Source organism: Elephas maximus, chromosome 8 (genome assembly GCF_024166365.1).
Source record: "Elephas maximus indicus isolate mEleMax1 chromosome 8, mEleMax1 primary haplotype, whole genome shotgun sequence".
In the NCBI taxonomy this organism is placed as follows: Eukaryota; Metazoa; Chordata; class Mammalia; order Proboscidea; family Elephantidae; genus Elephas; species Elephas maximus.
Genome location: NC_064826.1, coordinates 19,775,829 through 19,793,038, shown reverse-complemented (window position 1 = coordinate 19,793,038; position 17,210 = coordinate 19,775,829). Strand labels below are relative to the sequence as shown.

Genomic DNA, 17,210 nt, shown 5'->3' with positions numbered 1-17,210 from the left:
TATGATTTCAAATTGACTGGTGTAACATGGCGAAGAACCCAGTGCCGTCACGGGGAAGAAGGTGATGCCAATCCAAAGAAAGGGACTCCAGGAAGAAGCATATATTGGAAAACATGGTAAGTTCAATTTTGGACATGCTGAGTATGAGATAGCTGTGGGTTATCCAAAATGGAAGCATTCAGCTGGCTCTTGGGGTCAGGAGATCAGGAGCATGATCTGGGCTAGAAAAAAGCAAGATTGGAGAATTGTCAGCATACAGGCAGTAGGTGAAACCCTGAGAGAGTGTATAGGCTGGAAGAAAACCCCCAGCGTTTAAGGTCAGGTATAGGAGGGGAGCCTGAGGATGAGACTCAAAAGAATGCAAAAGAAAGTAGGTCATCAAATGGGGACCATGGTCTTGGGGAACATCTAGCTCAATTGGTATAACATAGTTTATAAAGAAAATGTTCTACATTCTACTTTGGTGAGTAGCATCTGGGGTCTTAAAAGCCTATGAGCGGCCATCTAAGACACTCTACTAGTCTCACCCCTTCGGGAGCAAGGCAGAACGAAGAAAACTAAAGACACAAGGGAAAGATTAGTCCAAAGGACTAATGGACCACATCCACCATGGCCTCCACCAGACTGAGTTCGGTACAACTAGATAGTACCCAGCTATCACCACTGACTGCTCTGACAGGGATCACAATACAGGGTCCTGGACAGAGCTGGAGAAAAATGTAGAACAAAATTCTAACAAAAAAAGACCAGACTTACTGGCCTGACAGAGACTGGAGAAACCCAGAGAGTATGGCCGCCAGACACACTTTTAGCTCAGTACTGAAGTCATTCCTGAGGCTCACCCTTTATCCAAAGATTAGACAGGCCCATAAAGCAAAACGAGACTAAAGGGGCACACCAGCCCAAGGCCAAGGACTAGAAGGCAGGAGGGAACAGGAAAGCTGGTAATAGGAAACCCAAGGTTGAGAAGGGACAGTGTTGACGTGTTGTAGAGTTGTTAAATAATGTCATAAAACAATATGTACTACCTGTTCATTGAGAAGCTAGTTTGTTCCATAAACCTTCATCTAAAGTACAATAAAAAAAAAAAAAAAAGGACAGGAAAAAAACAAAAGAAAGTGGGTCATGAAAATTAGAGAATTTCAAGAGGAAAGGAGTGGTCAGCAGTGACCAATGCTGCCAACAGTCAAGTTATGACAACAGCAGAAAAGTGAATTTGGATTTAGCAAACCAAGACACTGTTGACACCACTGCTAAAAGTGGTTATAGTGAATCGATGAGCTGAAGCAACAAACAACAGGTTGAGTTTCTGGGGGATGTTTTTCTTTCCATAAGCACATTGCTAAGGGATCAATCTGCTGTTGGTGTTGTTTTGTTTTAAAGAAAGGAGAAACTTGAGTATGTTTATAGACTAGTAGGCAAGATGAAAACGGGGCAGGAGGGTGTAGAAAGGAGGACACGGAAGAGGATGAAGCCCAGGGCCCAGGCGGAAGATACAGCTTTGAATATATATTTAAGATAAAGAGATGAGATAGATGGACATAATGAAGTTCATCATGAGGACACAGGAAGCTGACACAGTTCATGTTTGTGGTATTAGTACAGGCTCTCTGGCAGCAACAAAAAATGTCAAAGAGAGGGCTCAACACTCCAGAGAGAGTCAAAAAATAATGCCTTCCCACTATACCCACTCTATTCCAGTCCTATCTATTTGGCTTTAAAGACCCAGCACAAACATATCTTCTAAGACTTCCCTGAAGACCCCAAAAACCAAAACAACCAAACCCATAGCCGTCAAGTCAATTCTGACTTATAGCAACCCTAGAGAAGAACTGCCCCGTAAGGTTTCCAAGGCTGTAATCTTTACAGAAGCAGACTGTCACATCTTTCTCCCGTGGAGCGGCTGGTGGGTTTAAACCACCAACCTTTTGGTGAAAAGCCAAGCACTTAACCACTGCGCCACCAGGGCTCCTTCTGAAGACCCCAAACCAAACCAAACTCGTTGCTGTAGAGTCGATTCCAACTCATAGTGATCCTATAGGACCCAGTAGAACTGCCCCATAGGCTTTCCAAGGAGCAGCTGGTAGGTTCGAACTGCCAACCTTTTGATTAACAGTTGAGTTCTTAACCACTGTGTCATCAGGGCTCCTTGAAGACCCCAGTCAAATGGAAATCTCTTCTCTGCCTAAGGTGTATTTTTCAAGATGGCCACAATAAGATTTCCCATCCCACTTTCACTGTGATGTTGACATTCCTCCCATTGAAAGTTCCCTCCCATTGAATCTGGGGGTGTCTGTGACAGAAGTGATGCTATATGACTTCTGAGGCTATATCATTGTAGTAGGTTGAAATTTTGTCCCCCCAAAAGATAAGTTGAAATCCTAACTCCCCAGTACCTGTGACTGTGACCTTATTTGGAAATACGATCTTTGGAGATGTAATCAAACTAAGATGAGGTTATAAAGGATTAGTTGTTAAGGACCGTCGAGTCAGTTCTGACTCAAAGCGACCTTATGTACAACAGAATGAAACACTGCCTAGTCCTGTGCCATCCTCGCAATTCATTGTTATGTTTGAGCCCATTGTTGCAGCCACTGTGTCAATCCATCTCCTTGAGGATCTTCCTGTTTTTCAATGCCCCTCCACTTTACCAAGCATGATGTCCTTTGCCAGGGACTGGTCCCTCCTGATAACATGTCCAAAGCATATGAGAAGAAGTCTCGTCATCCTTGCTTCTAATGAGCATTCTGGCTGTACTTCTTTCAAGACAGATTTGTTCGTTCTTTGGGCAGTCCATGGTATATTCAATATTCTTCACCAACACCATAATTCAAAGGCATCAATTCTTCTTCAATCTTCCTTATTCATTGTCCAGCTTTCACATGCATGAGACGACTGTAAACACCACGGGTTGGGTCAGGTGCACCTTAGTCCTAAAGAACCATCATTGCTTTTTAACACTTCAAAGAGATCTTTTGCAGCAGATTTGCCCAATGCAATGTGTCATTTGATTTCCTAACTGCTGCTTCCATGGGCATTGATTATGGATCCAAGCAAAATGAAATCCTTGACAACTTCAGTCTTTTCTCTGTTTATCATGATGTTGCTCATTGGTCCAGTTGTGAGAATTTTTGTTTTCTTTATGTTGAGGTGCAATCCGTGCTGAAGGCTGTGGTCTTTGATCTTCATCAGTAAATGCCTCAAGTCTTCTTCACTTTCAGCAAACAAGGTTGTGTTATCCGCATAATGCAGGTTGTTAAAGAGTCTTCCTCTAATCTTGATGATCCATTCTTCTTTACATAGTCCAGCTTCTCGGATTATTTGGTCACATACAGATTGAATAGGTATGGTGAAAGGATACAACCCTGATGAACACCTTTCTTGATTTTAAACCTCACAGTATCCTCTTGTTCTATTGGAACAACTCCTTCTTGGTCTACGTACAGGTTCGTGAGAACAATTAAGTGTTCTGGAATTCCCATTCTTCACAATGCTATCCATAAATTTATGATCCACGCAGTCGAATGCCTTTGCATAGTCAATAAAACACAAGTAAACATCTTTCTGGTATTCTCCACTTTCAGCCAAGACTCATCTGACATCAGCAATGATATCCTCTGTTCCATGTCCTCTTCTGAATCTGGCTTGAATATCTGGGAGTTGCCTGTCGATGTACTGCTGCAACTGCTTTTGAATAATCTTCAGCAAAATTTTACTTGTGTGTCATATTAATGATATTGTTTGATAATTTTCACACTCTGTTAGTTCACCTTTCTTTGGAATGGGCACAAATATGGATTTCTTCCAGCTGGTTGGCCAGGTAACTCTTCCAAATTTCTTGGCATAGACAAGCACTTCCAGCATTGCATCCATTTGTTGAAACATCTTAATTGGTATTTCGTCAATTTCCGGAGCCTTGTTTTTCACCAATATCTTCAGTGCAGCTTGGACCTACCACCGGTTCTTGATCATATGCTACCTCCTAAAATGGTTGAACATTGACCAATTCTTTTGGTTACAGTGACTCTGTGTATCCCTTCTATCTTCTGTTGATGCTTCCTGCGTCGTTTGGTATTTTCCCCCATAGAATCCCTCAATATTGCAATGCCAGGCTTAAATTTTCTTCTTCTTTCAGGCTGAGAAATGCCAAACGTGTTCTTTCTTTTGGTTTTCTATCTCCAGGTCTTTGCATATTTCATTATAATACTTTGTCTTCTCAAGCCACCCTTTGAAATCTTCTGTTCAGCTCTTTTACTTCATCATTTCTTCTGTTCACTTAAGCTACTCTACATTCAAGAACAACTTTCAGAATCTATTCTGACACCCGTTTTTTTTTTTTTTTTCTTCTTCTTTCCTGTCTTTTTAATGACCTCTTGCTTTCTTTATGTATGATGTCCTTGATGTCATTCCACAAAACCTCTGGTCTTCAGTCATGGTGTTCAATGCATCAAATCTATTCTCGAGATGGTCTCTAAATTCAGGTGGAATCCAGCAACTATGTGTGAGGAGGACCAAGCCACAAGGAAAAGACCAGGAGTAGGTGGTATGGCTGATAGGCCCAGCTGAAGTCCCAGCCAATAGACATCATCGATGGCCAGACATGCAAATGAGGAAACCTTCAAGATAAATTTAGTCTCAGTAACTACCTGTCTACAAAACCATACGAGAGGTCCCCAGGTAGAACCTCTGAGCTTAGCCCAATCAACCTCCAGAACCATGAGAGATAATAAAACCACTATTGTTTTAAGCCACTAAATTTGGGGGTGATTTATTACAAACCAATATATAATTGGAATACCATCCCATCCTTTTTCCTTTTTATCTAAGCTTCTAAAAAAGAAAAAAAAAAAAATCTACACTGGGAATCTGCACCTTACTCCTCAATCTGTTGCAGTATGGCTGCTGCCCCCACCATTCTAACTACAGTTCTTATGGCAGCTAAGGACATCAGAGATCCTCCTAATTGCCAAATATAAGGAACACTTTTCAGTCCATAGCTTACATGACCTTTCTGTACCATCTGACACTGTTTTATATAGCCTCGCTTTTTCAATTTCTACTCTCTTGGTTTCTGTCTCCCTGATTCTCCAATGACACTCAGATCACTCTTCCATCAGCCACTTAAACACTGAGTTCCTCAGGATTCTATCCTCTCCATCTACAGGCTCCCTATGAGCCAAACAAGGAGCCCTGGTGGAGCAACAGTTAAGAGCTCAGGTGCTAACCAAAAGGCTGGAGGTTTGAATCCACCCAGCAGCTGCACGGGAGAAAGATCTGGCAATCTGCTTCTGTAATCTGCAAGGATAACAGCCTAGAAAACCCTATGGGACAGTTCTACTCTGTCACATGGGGTTGCTATGAGTCGGAATCATCTGTACGCCACCTAACAACAACAGTGGACCAAACACTTTGGTTTAATTCCATTTGTACCCATCTGATTTCCAGATAGTGAGTTCTAGCCTTGACTTCTCCACAGTTCAGATAGAAAGTTCATTTTCTCATTTAACATATTTATGGATTTTTTTTTTTTTTTATGGAACAACTATCAGGCAGTGGGACAATGCAGACAATGTCAGGGGATCTCTAAATCCTTTTTCCTACTGTGCCATGGGGTGGTTACCCTTCTCCACCATGGCAGAAACCTAGAGATAGATTCCCTGGAACAGGTTTCTGGACTGGGAGGTCTTCATAGGCAGCAGAAAGGAGGGTATCATTACTGAAAATAAAGGTATTAAGTGAATGATGCAAAATAATGCTGAGACTAGCTCCCAGCCCTTGTTCCTCTATGAATTCAACTATGTTTTTACTCTCGAGAGACTGGGGAAGTTCTCTGGGGAAAATGTTCAGACTGAGAGGAAAGCGTTGGAGGTACAGATAAGGGAAACAGGGCCCCCCAATCACGGTCCAGTGAGATCATCCTATAATGAAGCCCACCATCAGCAAATCCCTCCCAAATATACAAAATCTTAATTATCTTTTTAAGTTTCTCACATGAAGACATAGTGAACAACCGAAAATTAAAAGAAGTTTCAGAACATCACCAATAAAACAAAAAGAAAAGCAGCAATTTGGAGGAAACTGAGACTATTCAGGGAGAAAGGCCATTTTAAAAAACAATCAGAGAAATAAAAACATATGTCCACATAAAAACGTGTACATAAATATGCATATAAGCAGTATTCATAATAGCCAACAACTGGAAACAACCCAAATGTCCACCAACTAATGAATGGATAAATAAAATGTGGTACATCCATACAATGGAATATTATTCACCAATAAAAAGGAATGAAGTACTGACACATAACACAACAAAGATGAACCTTGAAAACATTATGCTGAGTGAAAGGAGCCAGACTCAAAAGACCACATATAATGCATGATTCTGCTGAAATGAACTGTACAGAATAGGCAAGTGTATAGAGATGTAAAGTAGATTAGTGGTTGCCAGGGCTGGGGTGGCTTTGAGGGTGACAGCTAAGGAGTATGGGATTTCCTTCTGGGGTGACGAAAATGTTTAAAAATTGATTGTAGTGATAGTTGCAACCCCATGAATATACTAAAATTCATTGAATTATATACTTTAAATGGGTGATTTGTGGTATACGAATTATTTTCTCAATATTACAAAAACAAAAACCTTTTGCTCTGTAAAAGACACTGTTGAGACAATGTAAAAGACTGGGAGAAAACATTTGCAAAACCACAGATGTGACAAAGGATTCATAATCTAAAATATATAAAGAGCTCTCAAAATTCAACAGTAAAAATACCAAACAGGCCAATTAGAAAACCGGCAGAAGAGGATACACAGACGGCAAATAAACACGTGGAAAGATGTTTAGCATCACGATCTATTAGGGAAATACAAATTAAGGCCATGATGAAATATCACCATGTACCTATTAGAACAACTAAAATAAAAAATATCGAAAATACCAAATGCTGCCAAGGATGTGCCAAAACTGGGTCACTCATCCACTGCAGATGCGATCGAGTTAAGACGAGGCTATACTGGTTGGGGTATGAAATGGTGCAGCCATTCTGGAAAACGGCGCAGCAGATTCTAAGAAAACTAAACACATGCTTACCATACAACCCAGCAATTGCACTCTTGGACATCTATCCCAGAGAAATGAAAATTCACATCTATGCAAAGACCTGTACACAAATGTTCATACTTTTATTGGAACAGCCCCAAAATGTCCTTCAGAGAGTGACTGGTTAAGCAAACTGTAGTATATTCATACCATAGACTACTACTCAGCAATAAAAAGGAATGAACTATTGATACATACAACAACTTGGATGCATCTCAAGGGCATTATACTGAGCGAAAAGAAACAATCTCAAAAGGTCACATACTGTATGAGTTATGCAATATTCTTGAAATGACAAAATTATGCAGATGGAGAACACATTAGTGATTCCCAGGATTGGGGATGGTGAAGAAAGGGAAGTGGGTGTGACTAGAAAGGGTAGCACGGAGATCTTTGTAGTGATGGACCGGTTCTGTATCTTGATTGTAGTGGTGGTTACACACATCTACACTTGTGAAAAAGTAGTATAAAACTATACACACACCTTGTACAAATGGCAATTTTCTGGTTTTGATTTTGCACTATAGTAACATAAAATATAATTATTGGGTGAAGGGTACACAGGACCTCTCTGTACTATTTTTGCAAATTCTAGTGAATCTATAATTATTTCAAAATGCAAATTTTTAAAAAAGACATACAAGTACAAAACACAGCTCTTAAAAAATCAAAAAACATGATAGCAGAAATTAAAAATTCAGTAGAATTGAAAGCTAAAAGTTGAAGATATTTCTCAGAAGACAGAGCAAAAAGACAAAGATGTGGAAAACAGGAGATAAAAGTTGAGGAATTTGGAGGACCAGTCATATAGGTACAATACCAGAATAATGAGTTCAAGAAAGACACCAAACCTACTGCCGTCGAGTCGATCCCGACTCATACTACTGTATAGGACAGAGTAGAACTGCCCCATAGAGTTTCCAAGGAGCGCCAGGCAAATTTGAACTACCAACCTCTTAGTTAGCAGCCGTAGCACTTAACCACTACGCCACCAGGGTTTTTAGGATGGAGAAAATCAACAAGTCAAGAAATTTTTCCAAAATGAAAATACTTGAGTTTCTGGGGCCCACCAAGTGCCTAGCACATGAGTGAAAATGGACCCACAGCAAGGCATATCTTTGTGAAACGTCACACCAATGGAGAGACAGAGATTCTACACGAAGCTTTGGAAAGGTTGTAAGGAAGGCAGTCGCGTGGTCACATTTGCATCGTGGGCAGATGGCTGTAGCCACATTGTGGAGGGTGGATTTGTGGAAACAAATTCTGGAGGAAAGAAAACCAAAGGAACAGGATGGTTTGGACTTCTCCACAGCGACACTGGGTGTGCCATTTTACACTGGATGTTGCTGTGTCAACGAAGTCAACGAAGCAATGTTTTCAATATGCTCATGATTTCCTGCCAAGAATTCTATACTTAGCCAAACTCTAAGGCAAATAAGTGGGTAGAATAAAAACATTTTTATACAAGTCTAACATTTTAGATATATTTATTTCCTATGTACTCCTTCTCAAGAAGTTACTGGAAGTTATGTTCCACCAAAACAAGAAGTGAGCTGGGCATCTTTGTCCAGGGCATAAACTTAGAACCACACAGGGCATCCCTGCTCCTCTCCCCCTACACTCCTAACACCTTCTCTTTCTCTCGTGTTGCAGATCTCAGTGGCACCAGCACCAATGAACAGCCCAAGTCAGAAACCTAAGTCATCCATCGCATTCTCATCTCTCAAATCCAGTCGTCAAGTCTTAATGATTCTGTTGTTGTTGTTAGGTGCCATCGAGTCGATTTTGCCCTATAGCAACCCCATGTGACAGAGTAGAATTGCCCGATAGGGTTTTCTAGTCTGTAATCTTTATGGGAGCAGATCTCCAGGTCTTCTTCTCACAGAACCACTGAGTAGATTTGAACCACTGACCTTAACCAGTGCACTTAACCAATGTGCCACCAGGGCTCCTTTTGATGATTTTACCCCAAAATATTTCTCCTTGATTCAGTCTCTAGTCACAGCCTTAGTTTAGGTCTGTATCATAATAACCACTTAACCAACCTCCCGGTCTCCACAAACCCACCCTCCACAATGTGGCTGCAGACATCAGCCCACAATGCAAATCTGACCGTGACACTCCTTTACTTAAAACCCTTCAAACTTCTCAATTTCTGACCAGCAGACAACATAAACATCTGCCCGTCAAAACTGTCACCCTCCACACTTAACCCCCCTCATGTTTTGTTGTTGTTAGCTACCTCTGAGTTGCCCCCCCGACTCATGGCAAGCCTACGTAAAATGGAATAAAAGCACCCAAGTCCTGTTCCATCCCCATGATCACTTGTGGATCAGACAGTTATGATAGATAGGGTTTTCACTGGCTGACTTTGAGAAGTAGAGTGCCAGGCCTTTCCTCCTAATCTGTTTTAGTCTGGGAGTTCCACTGAAACCTGTTCAGCATCACAGCAATACACAAGCTCCACTAACAAACAGGTGGTGGCTATGCGTGAGATGCATTGGCCAAAAAATTAAACCTTGGTCTCCCACATTGAAGGTGGGAATTCTACCACCCAACCACCAGTCCCCCACCCCACAGAAGACATTACTAATTGATCATGGCACTATCCCCCACAGCCTACACTCAGCCTCACAAACTTTCGACACAGCACTCAAGGCATCACCATGAGATGAAACACAATTTGTAAGTCATGTTCAATATAAAGGCTAAGAACTTTAGTAAGGTACAGAGAAGCTTCTAGACTTTACTAATGCCTTTCTAGACTCATACAGGGAACTGAAGGAACCCTGGTGGTGCAATGACTTCTTAGGCTGCTAACCAAATGTTGGTGGTTCAAACCCACCCAGTAGCTCCCCAAGAGAAAGACCTGGTGATCTGCTCCTGTAAAGATTACAACTTAGGACGCCCTATGTGGCCGTTCAACTCTGTTCTATGGGGTCACTATGTGTCAGAATCTAGCCGATGGCACACAACTCCCCCCCACCCCGCGCCAAAAAACCCTGCCATTGAGTCGATTCTGACTCATAGCAACCCTATAGGACAGAGAACTGCCTCAAAGGGTTTCCAAGGATCGGCTGGCAGATTCCAGGTGCTGACCTTTGTGGTTAGCAGCCTGAGCTCGTAACCACTGCACCACCAGGGACCCTGGCACACAACCCAGGGAACTATTTGGATTTCACCTCTCTCAATGTTTCACACCTCCTTCCCTTTGTTCAGGCTGTTCTCTCTACCTAGGATGCTTCTTCCCTTTGCTTATGGCCTTGCCATTTCCTGCCACCTCCAGGAGCCTTCTCTCACCCCTCAGTTGAGCCTATCTCTTCTCTGTGCTGTCATACCTCTAGCTCCCAATCACATGGTCCTCAAATTCTGTTTACAAGTCTCTCTCACTGGACTAAACTTATTAAAGGGCAGAGGCCTTGTCTTATGCTCTTTGTATTTCCAGAACCTACTGCATGGCAGAAGTTCAATAAAATTTGTTGAGATTAAATTGCCACAAATGCCTATGGGCACAAGGGGTGAAATACAAGAAGGGTAAAAGGCCCTGGAGGGAACTAATTAGCTTACCAATTAGCAAAACTATTTTTAATGTCATATCATGTCTCACTGTCGAATGTCTTGGTCCTACATGCCCACAATCAGAACCATGGCTGCCCTTCATTTTGCTCTACTGTGTTCTGCGCTTCATTTGCATTTCAGTTTTGTGACGGGCACTGCTAGACTGTAAGCTCTCTGAGGGAAGGGCCGGTGTCTTCGAGCTTCGCCCCAAGAGGCGGCAATTCCTGCGCGCGGTACTTGGTGCGGAGTGGACGCCTGCCCCCGAGCCCAGGGCCCCAGCCCTGTCCGGCCGCCCCGCCTCCGCCCGCCTGCCCCCTCCTCACGCCCGGCTTCCCGCCTTCCCGGAAGTCGCCGGCGGCTCTGCCCCCCCCACGTGGCGCCTTTTCCGGTCCGCCCGCCCCCGCCGGCGCTCCGGTCCGGAGCTGGCCCTCACCTCAGGATTGCCAATGTGCCTCCGAACAGACATATTTTCTCCAACCGACCACGCTCGGGGTTCTAGCCTTACCGGCTCCCTCTAACCCTAGCTTCCTACCCCCACCACCTCGCTCAGCCGCCTCCCTAGAACCTCGCCTCCGATTGGCCTGACCTCGCCGGCAGGCCAATGGCGGCCCCGTTTACTATCTGATTGCAGGGTCGAGGAAGAGTGAGCCTCGGCTCAATGGTTGCCTAGGGCAACGCGGGACGCCTGCGGCCCTGGCCTTCTGTGCTCCGGGCCCCGCCCGCAGCCACCACAGCCTTTGCGCGGGAAGAGGGGCGCGGGGAGGGGGAGGGGCGGCTGGCGCCTGCGCGGGGGCGGCTGCGCGTAGCTCGAGCAGGGGGCGGTGGGGGGGATGGGGAGAGCAAAAACTGAACGGTCACAGGTAATACGCAGCGCAGGTACGGCGCAGTGTACCCCTTGCCCCCTTCAAAGCCTTGTAAACCAAACATCTGGGCTACTTCTTCCACAATAGGGACTACGATGTGGGACAGGGTTATTAGCAGGAATGGAAGTGTGTAGCTAATTTTCAGGTTAATATGCAAGTTATGCAAAATAAAAAAATTTTTTTTTTTGCACCTGTAAATACAGCAATTATTGTTGCTTTAAAAGCTTTTAGGCAAGCCAAAGAACGGCAGTTTTAATTGTAAAGCACATACACACCATTCTGTGATTCATCATTCATTTGATAAATTTTAATAAGCACGTTATGAGAAAAGCTGCAGTAGGTTTTGTGGAGGATGGGAGGATGACTAAGACCCAATCCTGTCGTCATGGAAACCATTGTGACTTCTGCCACCAGCCACCACCTGTTCTTATTCCAGATCTGAAAATTAAGTCCTAGCACCTTTACAAAACAATTACGCACACAGTTTGACTTGGCTCCTAAATGTCCCACCAAACCTGTCAAAATTATTATTATTTTTTACATGGGAGGAACAACACAATAACCCTTTGTCCTTTGCTCTAAGTTGTTTTTTCAGGAACGGAAAAAGGTTACCCTGAGCTGTTCATATTCTCTGGCTCTCGTAAATGGTAGCACACATGGGAGCTGCTTCAGGGTCTATGCAGATGACCCATTCAGCATTCTGACCCCACAAGTCTTCCACCTCTCAGACACTTCAGAAACCCACCCTTAAGGCCACACCTTGAATCCAGTTGTCACTCAGAGCTGCTTGACCTCCAGGATCTTGAATTCTGGCCACCACTGTTTCTTGCACTTCGTGCATTCTCTTGTGCCTCCTGATCCTTGTCCTAACTTCCCTAGTGATCCTTAGTCTTTTAACTCACGGAAAATTCCTAGTCTCTCACCCGTCCACCAGAATTTCAATAAGAAAAGGTTTACCAAAAAAAAAAAAAAAGCCCAAACCCATTGCCATGGACTTAATTCAAACTCATAGTGACCCTATAGGACAGAGCAGAGCTGCTCCATAGGGTTTCCAAAGCTGTAATCTTTTCTCCTGTGGAGTGGCTGGTGGGTTTGAACTGACCTTTTGGTTAGCAGTAGAGCACTCAACCATTGCATGACCCCTCAGAAAACTTTTAGGGGATGCAAAAAATTGGAAGGAGAGTGGTGGGGAGGTGATTACTCTAGAAGCTTTTGCACAGCAAACAGAAGCCTGTATAGATACTTATTACTTAGACTGTATGCTTACTTGGTATAGCTTGAGGGTGAGGTGAGGAGATACCATAAGCAGGAGAAAGGAGAGAAGAATAAGTAGGAGAATAAAAAGAAGAGAGGGAGATAATAAGTGACTGAACTAAGAGATGGTAAGAATAGAGGAAAGGAAAGATTTAAAACATTTTGTAGATAAAATTAAGTTATTACATACATGAGAGGGAGTAAGGAATAGGAAGGCATTAAAGATAGCTATAATTTTTCTAACTTGAGGGACTGAATAGATGGATGATAATGCATTAATCTAGTTAAAGCACAATGGAGGTCAAGAAATCAAAAGAATAGTAACAAGAAAACCCAACAGCCCATTCAACATCCATTCTTCAATGTTTGACTCACTTCTTTGTATTGTTGTCTTCCTTTCATTCCAGAAGGTATAGGAATATCAGGTTTGTTGGCCTAAATAGTTACTGTATGCTATGGATTGAATTATGTCCTTTCAAAATATGTGTTGTAAACCCTAACCCCTATACCTGTGGTTAAAATCCCATTTGAGAATGGGATTTCTTATGTTAATGAGGTAGTACTAGTGTAGGGTTGTCTTAAAACAATCTCTTTTGAGATATAAAAGAGCAGATTAAGCAAGCATAGATGAGGGAAGATAGTTGCCCAGCCACATGAAGATCACCAAGGGACCAAGGAACAGAGGCTAAAAAGAAACAAGGACTTTCCTCCAGAGGCAACAGAGGGAGAAAGCCTTCCCTTAGAGCTGGCGCCCTAAACTCGGTCCTTTAGCCTCTTAACAAATTATGGATAACATTGCAAAGAATGAGAATTCCAGAATGCTTAACTGTGCTCATGAGAAACCTATACATAGATCAAGAGGAAGTTGTCCAGACAGAACAAGGGGATACTGCGTGGTTTAAAGGCAGGAAGGGTGTGCGTCAGGGTTGTATCCTTTCACCATACCTGTGCAATCTGTATACTGAGCAAATAATCTGAGAAACAGGACTATATGAAGAAGAACAGGGCATCAGGGTTGGAGCAAAACTCATTAACAACCTGTGTTACGCAGATAACACAACCTTGCTTGCTGAAAGTGAAGAGGACTTGAAGCACTTGCTGATGAAGGTCAAAGACCACAGCCTTCAGTATTGATTGCACCTCAACATAAAGAAAACAAAAATCCTCACAGCTGGACCAATAAGCCACGTATGATAAATGGAGAAAAGACTGAAGTTGTCAAGGATTTCATTTTACTCGGATCCACAATCAACACCCACGGAAGCAGCAGTCAAGAAATCAAAAGATGCTTTGCATTGGATAATCTACTGCAAAGGCCCTCTGTAAAGTGTTGAAAAGCAAAGACGTCACCTTGAAGACTAAGGTGCACCTGACCAAAGCCATGGTATTTTCAATCACATCATATGCTCTTGAAAGCTGGACAATGAATAAGGAAGACCGAAGAAGAATCGATGCCTTTGAATTGTGGTGCTGGAGAAGAATGTTGACTATGCCATGGACTGCCAAAAGGACGAACAACTCTGTCTTGGAAGAAGTACAACCAGAATGCTCCTTAGAAGCAAGGATGACGAGACTGCATCTTACATACTTTGGACATGTTGTCAGGAGGGATCAGTCCCTGGAGAAGGACATCATGCTTGGTAAAGTACAGGGTCAGCGGAAAGAGGAAGACCCTCAACGAGATGGATTGACATAGTGGCTACAACCACAGGCTCAAGCATAACAATGATTGTAAGGATGGCGCAGGACTGGGCAGTGTTTCATTCTGTGGTACATGAGTCAGAACCAACTCAATGGCACCTAACAACAACAACAGCCTCTTAACCTGTGGGAAAATAAATTTCTGTTTGTTAAAGGCACCCACTTGTGGTATTTCTGTTATAGAAGCACTAGATAACTAAGACACTGTGGTTGTCAAATTTGGGCTGCGTATGAAGCGTGTAGAGGGATTGTTAGAAATTGGAGTTCTTGGATCCAATGGTCAGAGATGTCAATTCTGTGTGTCTGGGGTTGGGGTTTAGGAATCTGTAATTTAAATACATACCCCTCTCCTTGATTCCGATACTGTCTAAGGGCAGCACTTTGACAGGCTCTGCTCTAGAAAAACCGTCACCCCTTTCCTTCACGTTTTGCCTTAAGCGAATCCTTTTAACATCATGAATTCCTCTTTAGGATTCCTTTTCGGGCTAGCCATCTCAGAACTGGATCAAAATTAAAGCAAGGTGTTTGTCCCTAATATGAGAAATTAGTAAATGGCACAAAATGATAATTCATGAAAGAAAAATTTGATAAACATATGAAGAAATGTCTAATAAATACAAAATGAAACAGCTAGATCCCATGTTTTGGCTAATAAATGGGCAAATATTTTTTTCTTCCTGTTGTTTCTATTTTTCATAATGCTCAGTGTGCCTAATGATTCAGGAAACACACGTGCTCATACGCTGTTGTTGTTGAATACAAACCGTTTGGAGAGTAAGTTGAGAGTGAGTGTCAAGAAGCCCTCAGATCTTAATTTTTGAAAAATTCTTCCTAAGGAAATAATCAGAGAGATGCACGAAGATTATATCCACAGATGTTTACTGGAATCCTATTTGTAATAAGAAAATATTGAAACATCCTAAGTGATTATGAATAAACAAATGATTAAAATAAATTATGTCAGTCCTATAGAAAGGATATTACAGAACCATTACAGTTTCAAGGAATAATCAAGGCAAGGAAGAACTATTCATGATAGAGTAAATTAAAGGGGCAGGAAACAACTTTGTATACAATATAACCCTGATTTTCAGGGAGAAAAATATAGGAGTCTATTCATATGAAAAACTGGAAAAAAATTTTTTTAATTTAAACTGTCTTTGAATAATGGGAGATGGGTATTTGCTTTATTCTCTATACTTTCGTGTATTTTGCGGATTTTCTTCAATGGATATGAATTAAACTTATACTTTGAAAATTAAAATTTTTCTTCCAGATACAGAAGACCTGATGCCAAATTCAGCCTGAAAACTGTCTGTGGCCTTTGTCTGGGCCGGTTTAGACCGGCGCTAAATTCCCTGTAATTCCTCCATCTGAAGTGCCGCTACTCCCCCGTTCCTTGGCAGTAAAAGACTCTCCAGGCACTTGAGTAAAATCTTTGCAATCAGGGTCGTGATTGCTAAGAGCTTTAAGCTTTGTTTGTAAAAGAAGAAGTTCTGATTCTTCTCTTTAAAAGTTCCTACTTCCACTGATTAATCTTATTTTTCGTGAACTTAGAAGTGCTCTTATGAACTTCCATTTGTTTGAGGTCTTCTTTTTAACTCTGTATGTGTTCAAAAAAGCTTTTAGTTTCTGCAGCGTGGGTGGGAGCCCCGCACAGGTAAGTGTGGCTTGGTTTAAGGAATCTTGTTTTTTAGATACTCATGTTCATGGTCAATCCTTGTCAGACAAGGGTGGCCCTCCTTTGACCTAAAACTTTTCAAACCCTCCACATCCTGAACCCCTTTTCTTGTCCTGCCTTACACCCTCCAATAAGGTCTCAATCCTCTCACCCTGAGGCCTCAAGCCAGTTTCCCGGTCAGAGCCCAACTTCCTATCCTCAGACCTGCCTCACGACGTTGCCTCTCAGATAAGGGCCTTGGCTCCCTTCTTTGGCTGCATTTGCCCTCATTTCTTGAGGTACATATGCTTCCAGATGCTTAAGGAAACAATTTAGCCCAATCCAGCCCAGTCCGAGGTCCTTCTTCTGGCCCCCAGAAATGGAACAGCACCCAGAAGCAGTGAACCCACCGATGGGCAGGCTGCACCTAGTGGTAGAGTCCCTGCATTCAGGTAACAATTTGGTGTCATCCTACCTCCTGGCAGGGGCCTAGCCAGGGAAACAGCACCCAAGGTCAGCCTCTAAATTGCAACCCTCCAGCAATTTCAAGATGAATAGATGTTGATAGCAGTGACATGTCAGCAGAAACGCCTTCCCCCCTCTTGTCTGGCTGTCTCAGTCAGTCGCCTTTCATATTTATGGTGCCTTGGAATGTCATTCCAGGCCTTGTCTGGTGCCCCCTTGGACTTGCGTCTGGGGGCAAGTGTCCTCCCCTGGCGCCTCCCTAAGCCTCTGTCTCCGCGTGGAATGAGGCTGGGGGGAGGAGCCTTTGAGTGGAAACCTGACCCTTGCCCTCTTCTGGCTTAGGCCAGAGGACCCAACCGTTATTGCTCAACCACCCCTGCAATCCCTCCCAGGGAAGAAATACATGCCTCCCAGGGTTTCTTTGGAGCCCTGGTGGCACAGTGGTTAAGAGCTATGGCTGCTAACCAAAGGGCCAGCAGTTTGAACCCACTAGCCACTGCTTGGAAACCCTATGGGGCAGTTCTACTCTGTCCTCTAGGGTCGCTATGAGTTAAAATCCTCGGCAACGGGTTTCAGGGTTTCTTTGGGACCACCACAGGCTACCCTGCT

At 43.1% G+C, this 17,210-nt stretch overlaps 1 protein-coding gene across 2 annotated transcripts in view; it reads right to left on the bottom strand.

Annotated features, from left to right (window-relative positions):
* Positions 1-11,191, bottom strand: part of CEP41 (centrosomal protein 41) — a 61,396-nt gene extending 50,205 nt beyond the window's left edge. For both annotated transcript variants that reach the window (XM_049893988.1, XM_049893990.1), the window contains exon 1: positions 11,092-11,191. In XM_049893988.1, coding sequence (XP_049749945.1) covers positions 11,092-11,124 — 33 coding nt within the window. In that variant the 5' untranslated portion in view covers positions 11,125-11,191. The remainder of the gene's footprint in view (positions 1-11,091) is intronic.
* Positions 11,192-17,210: the final 6,019 nt, after the last annotated feature.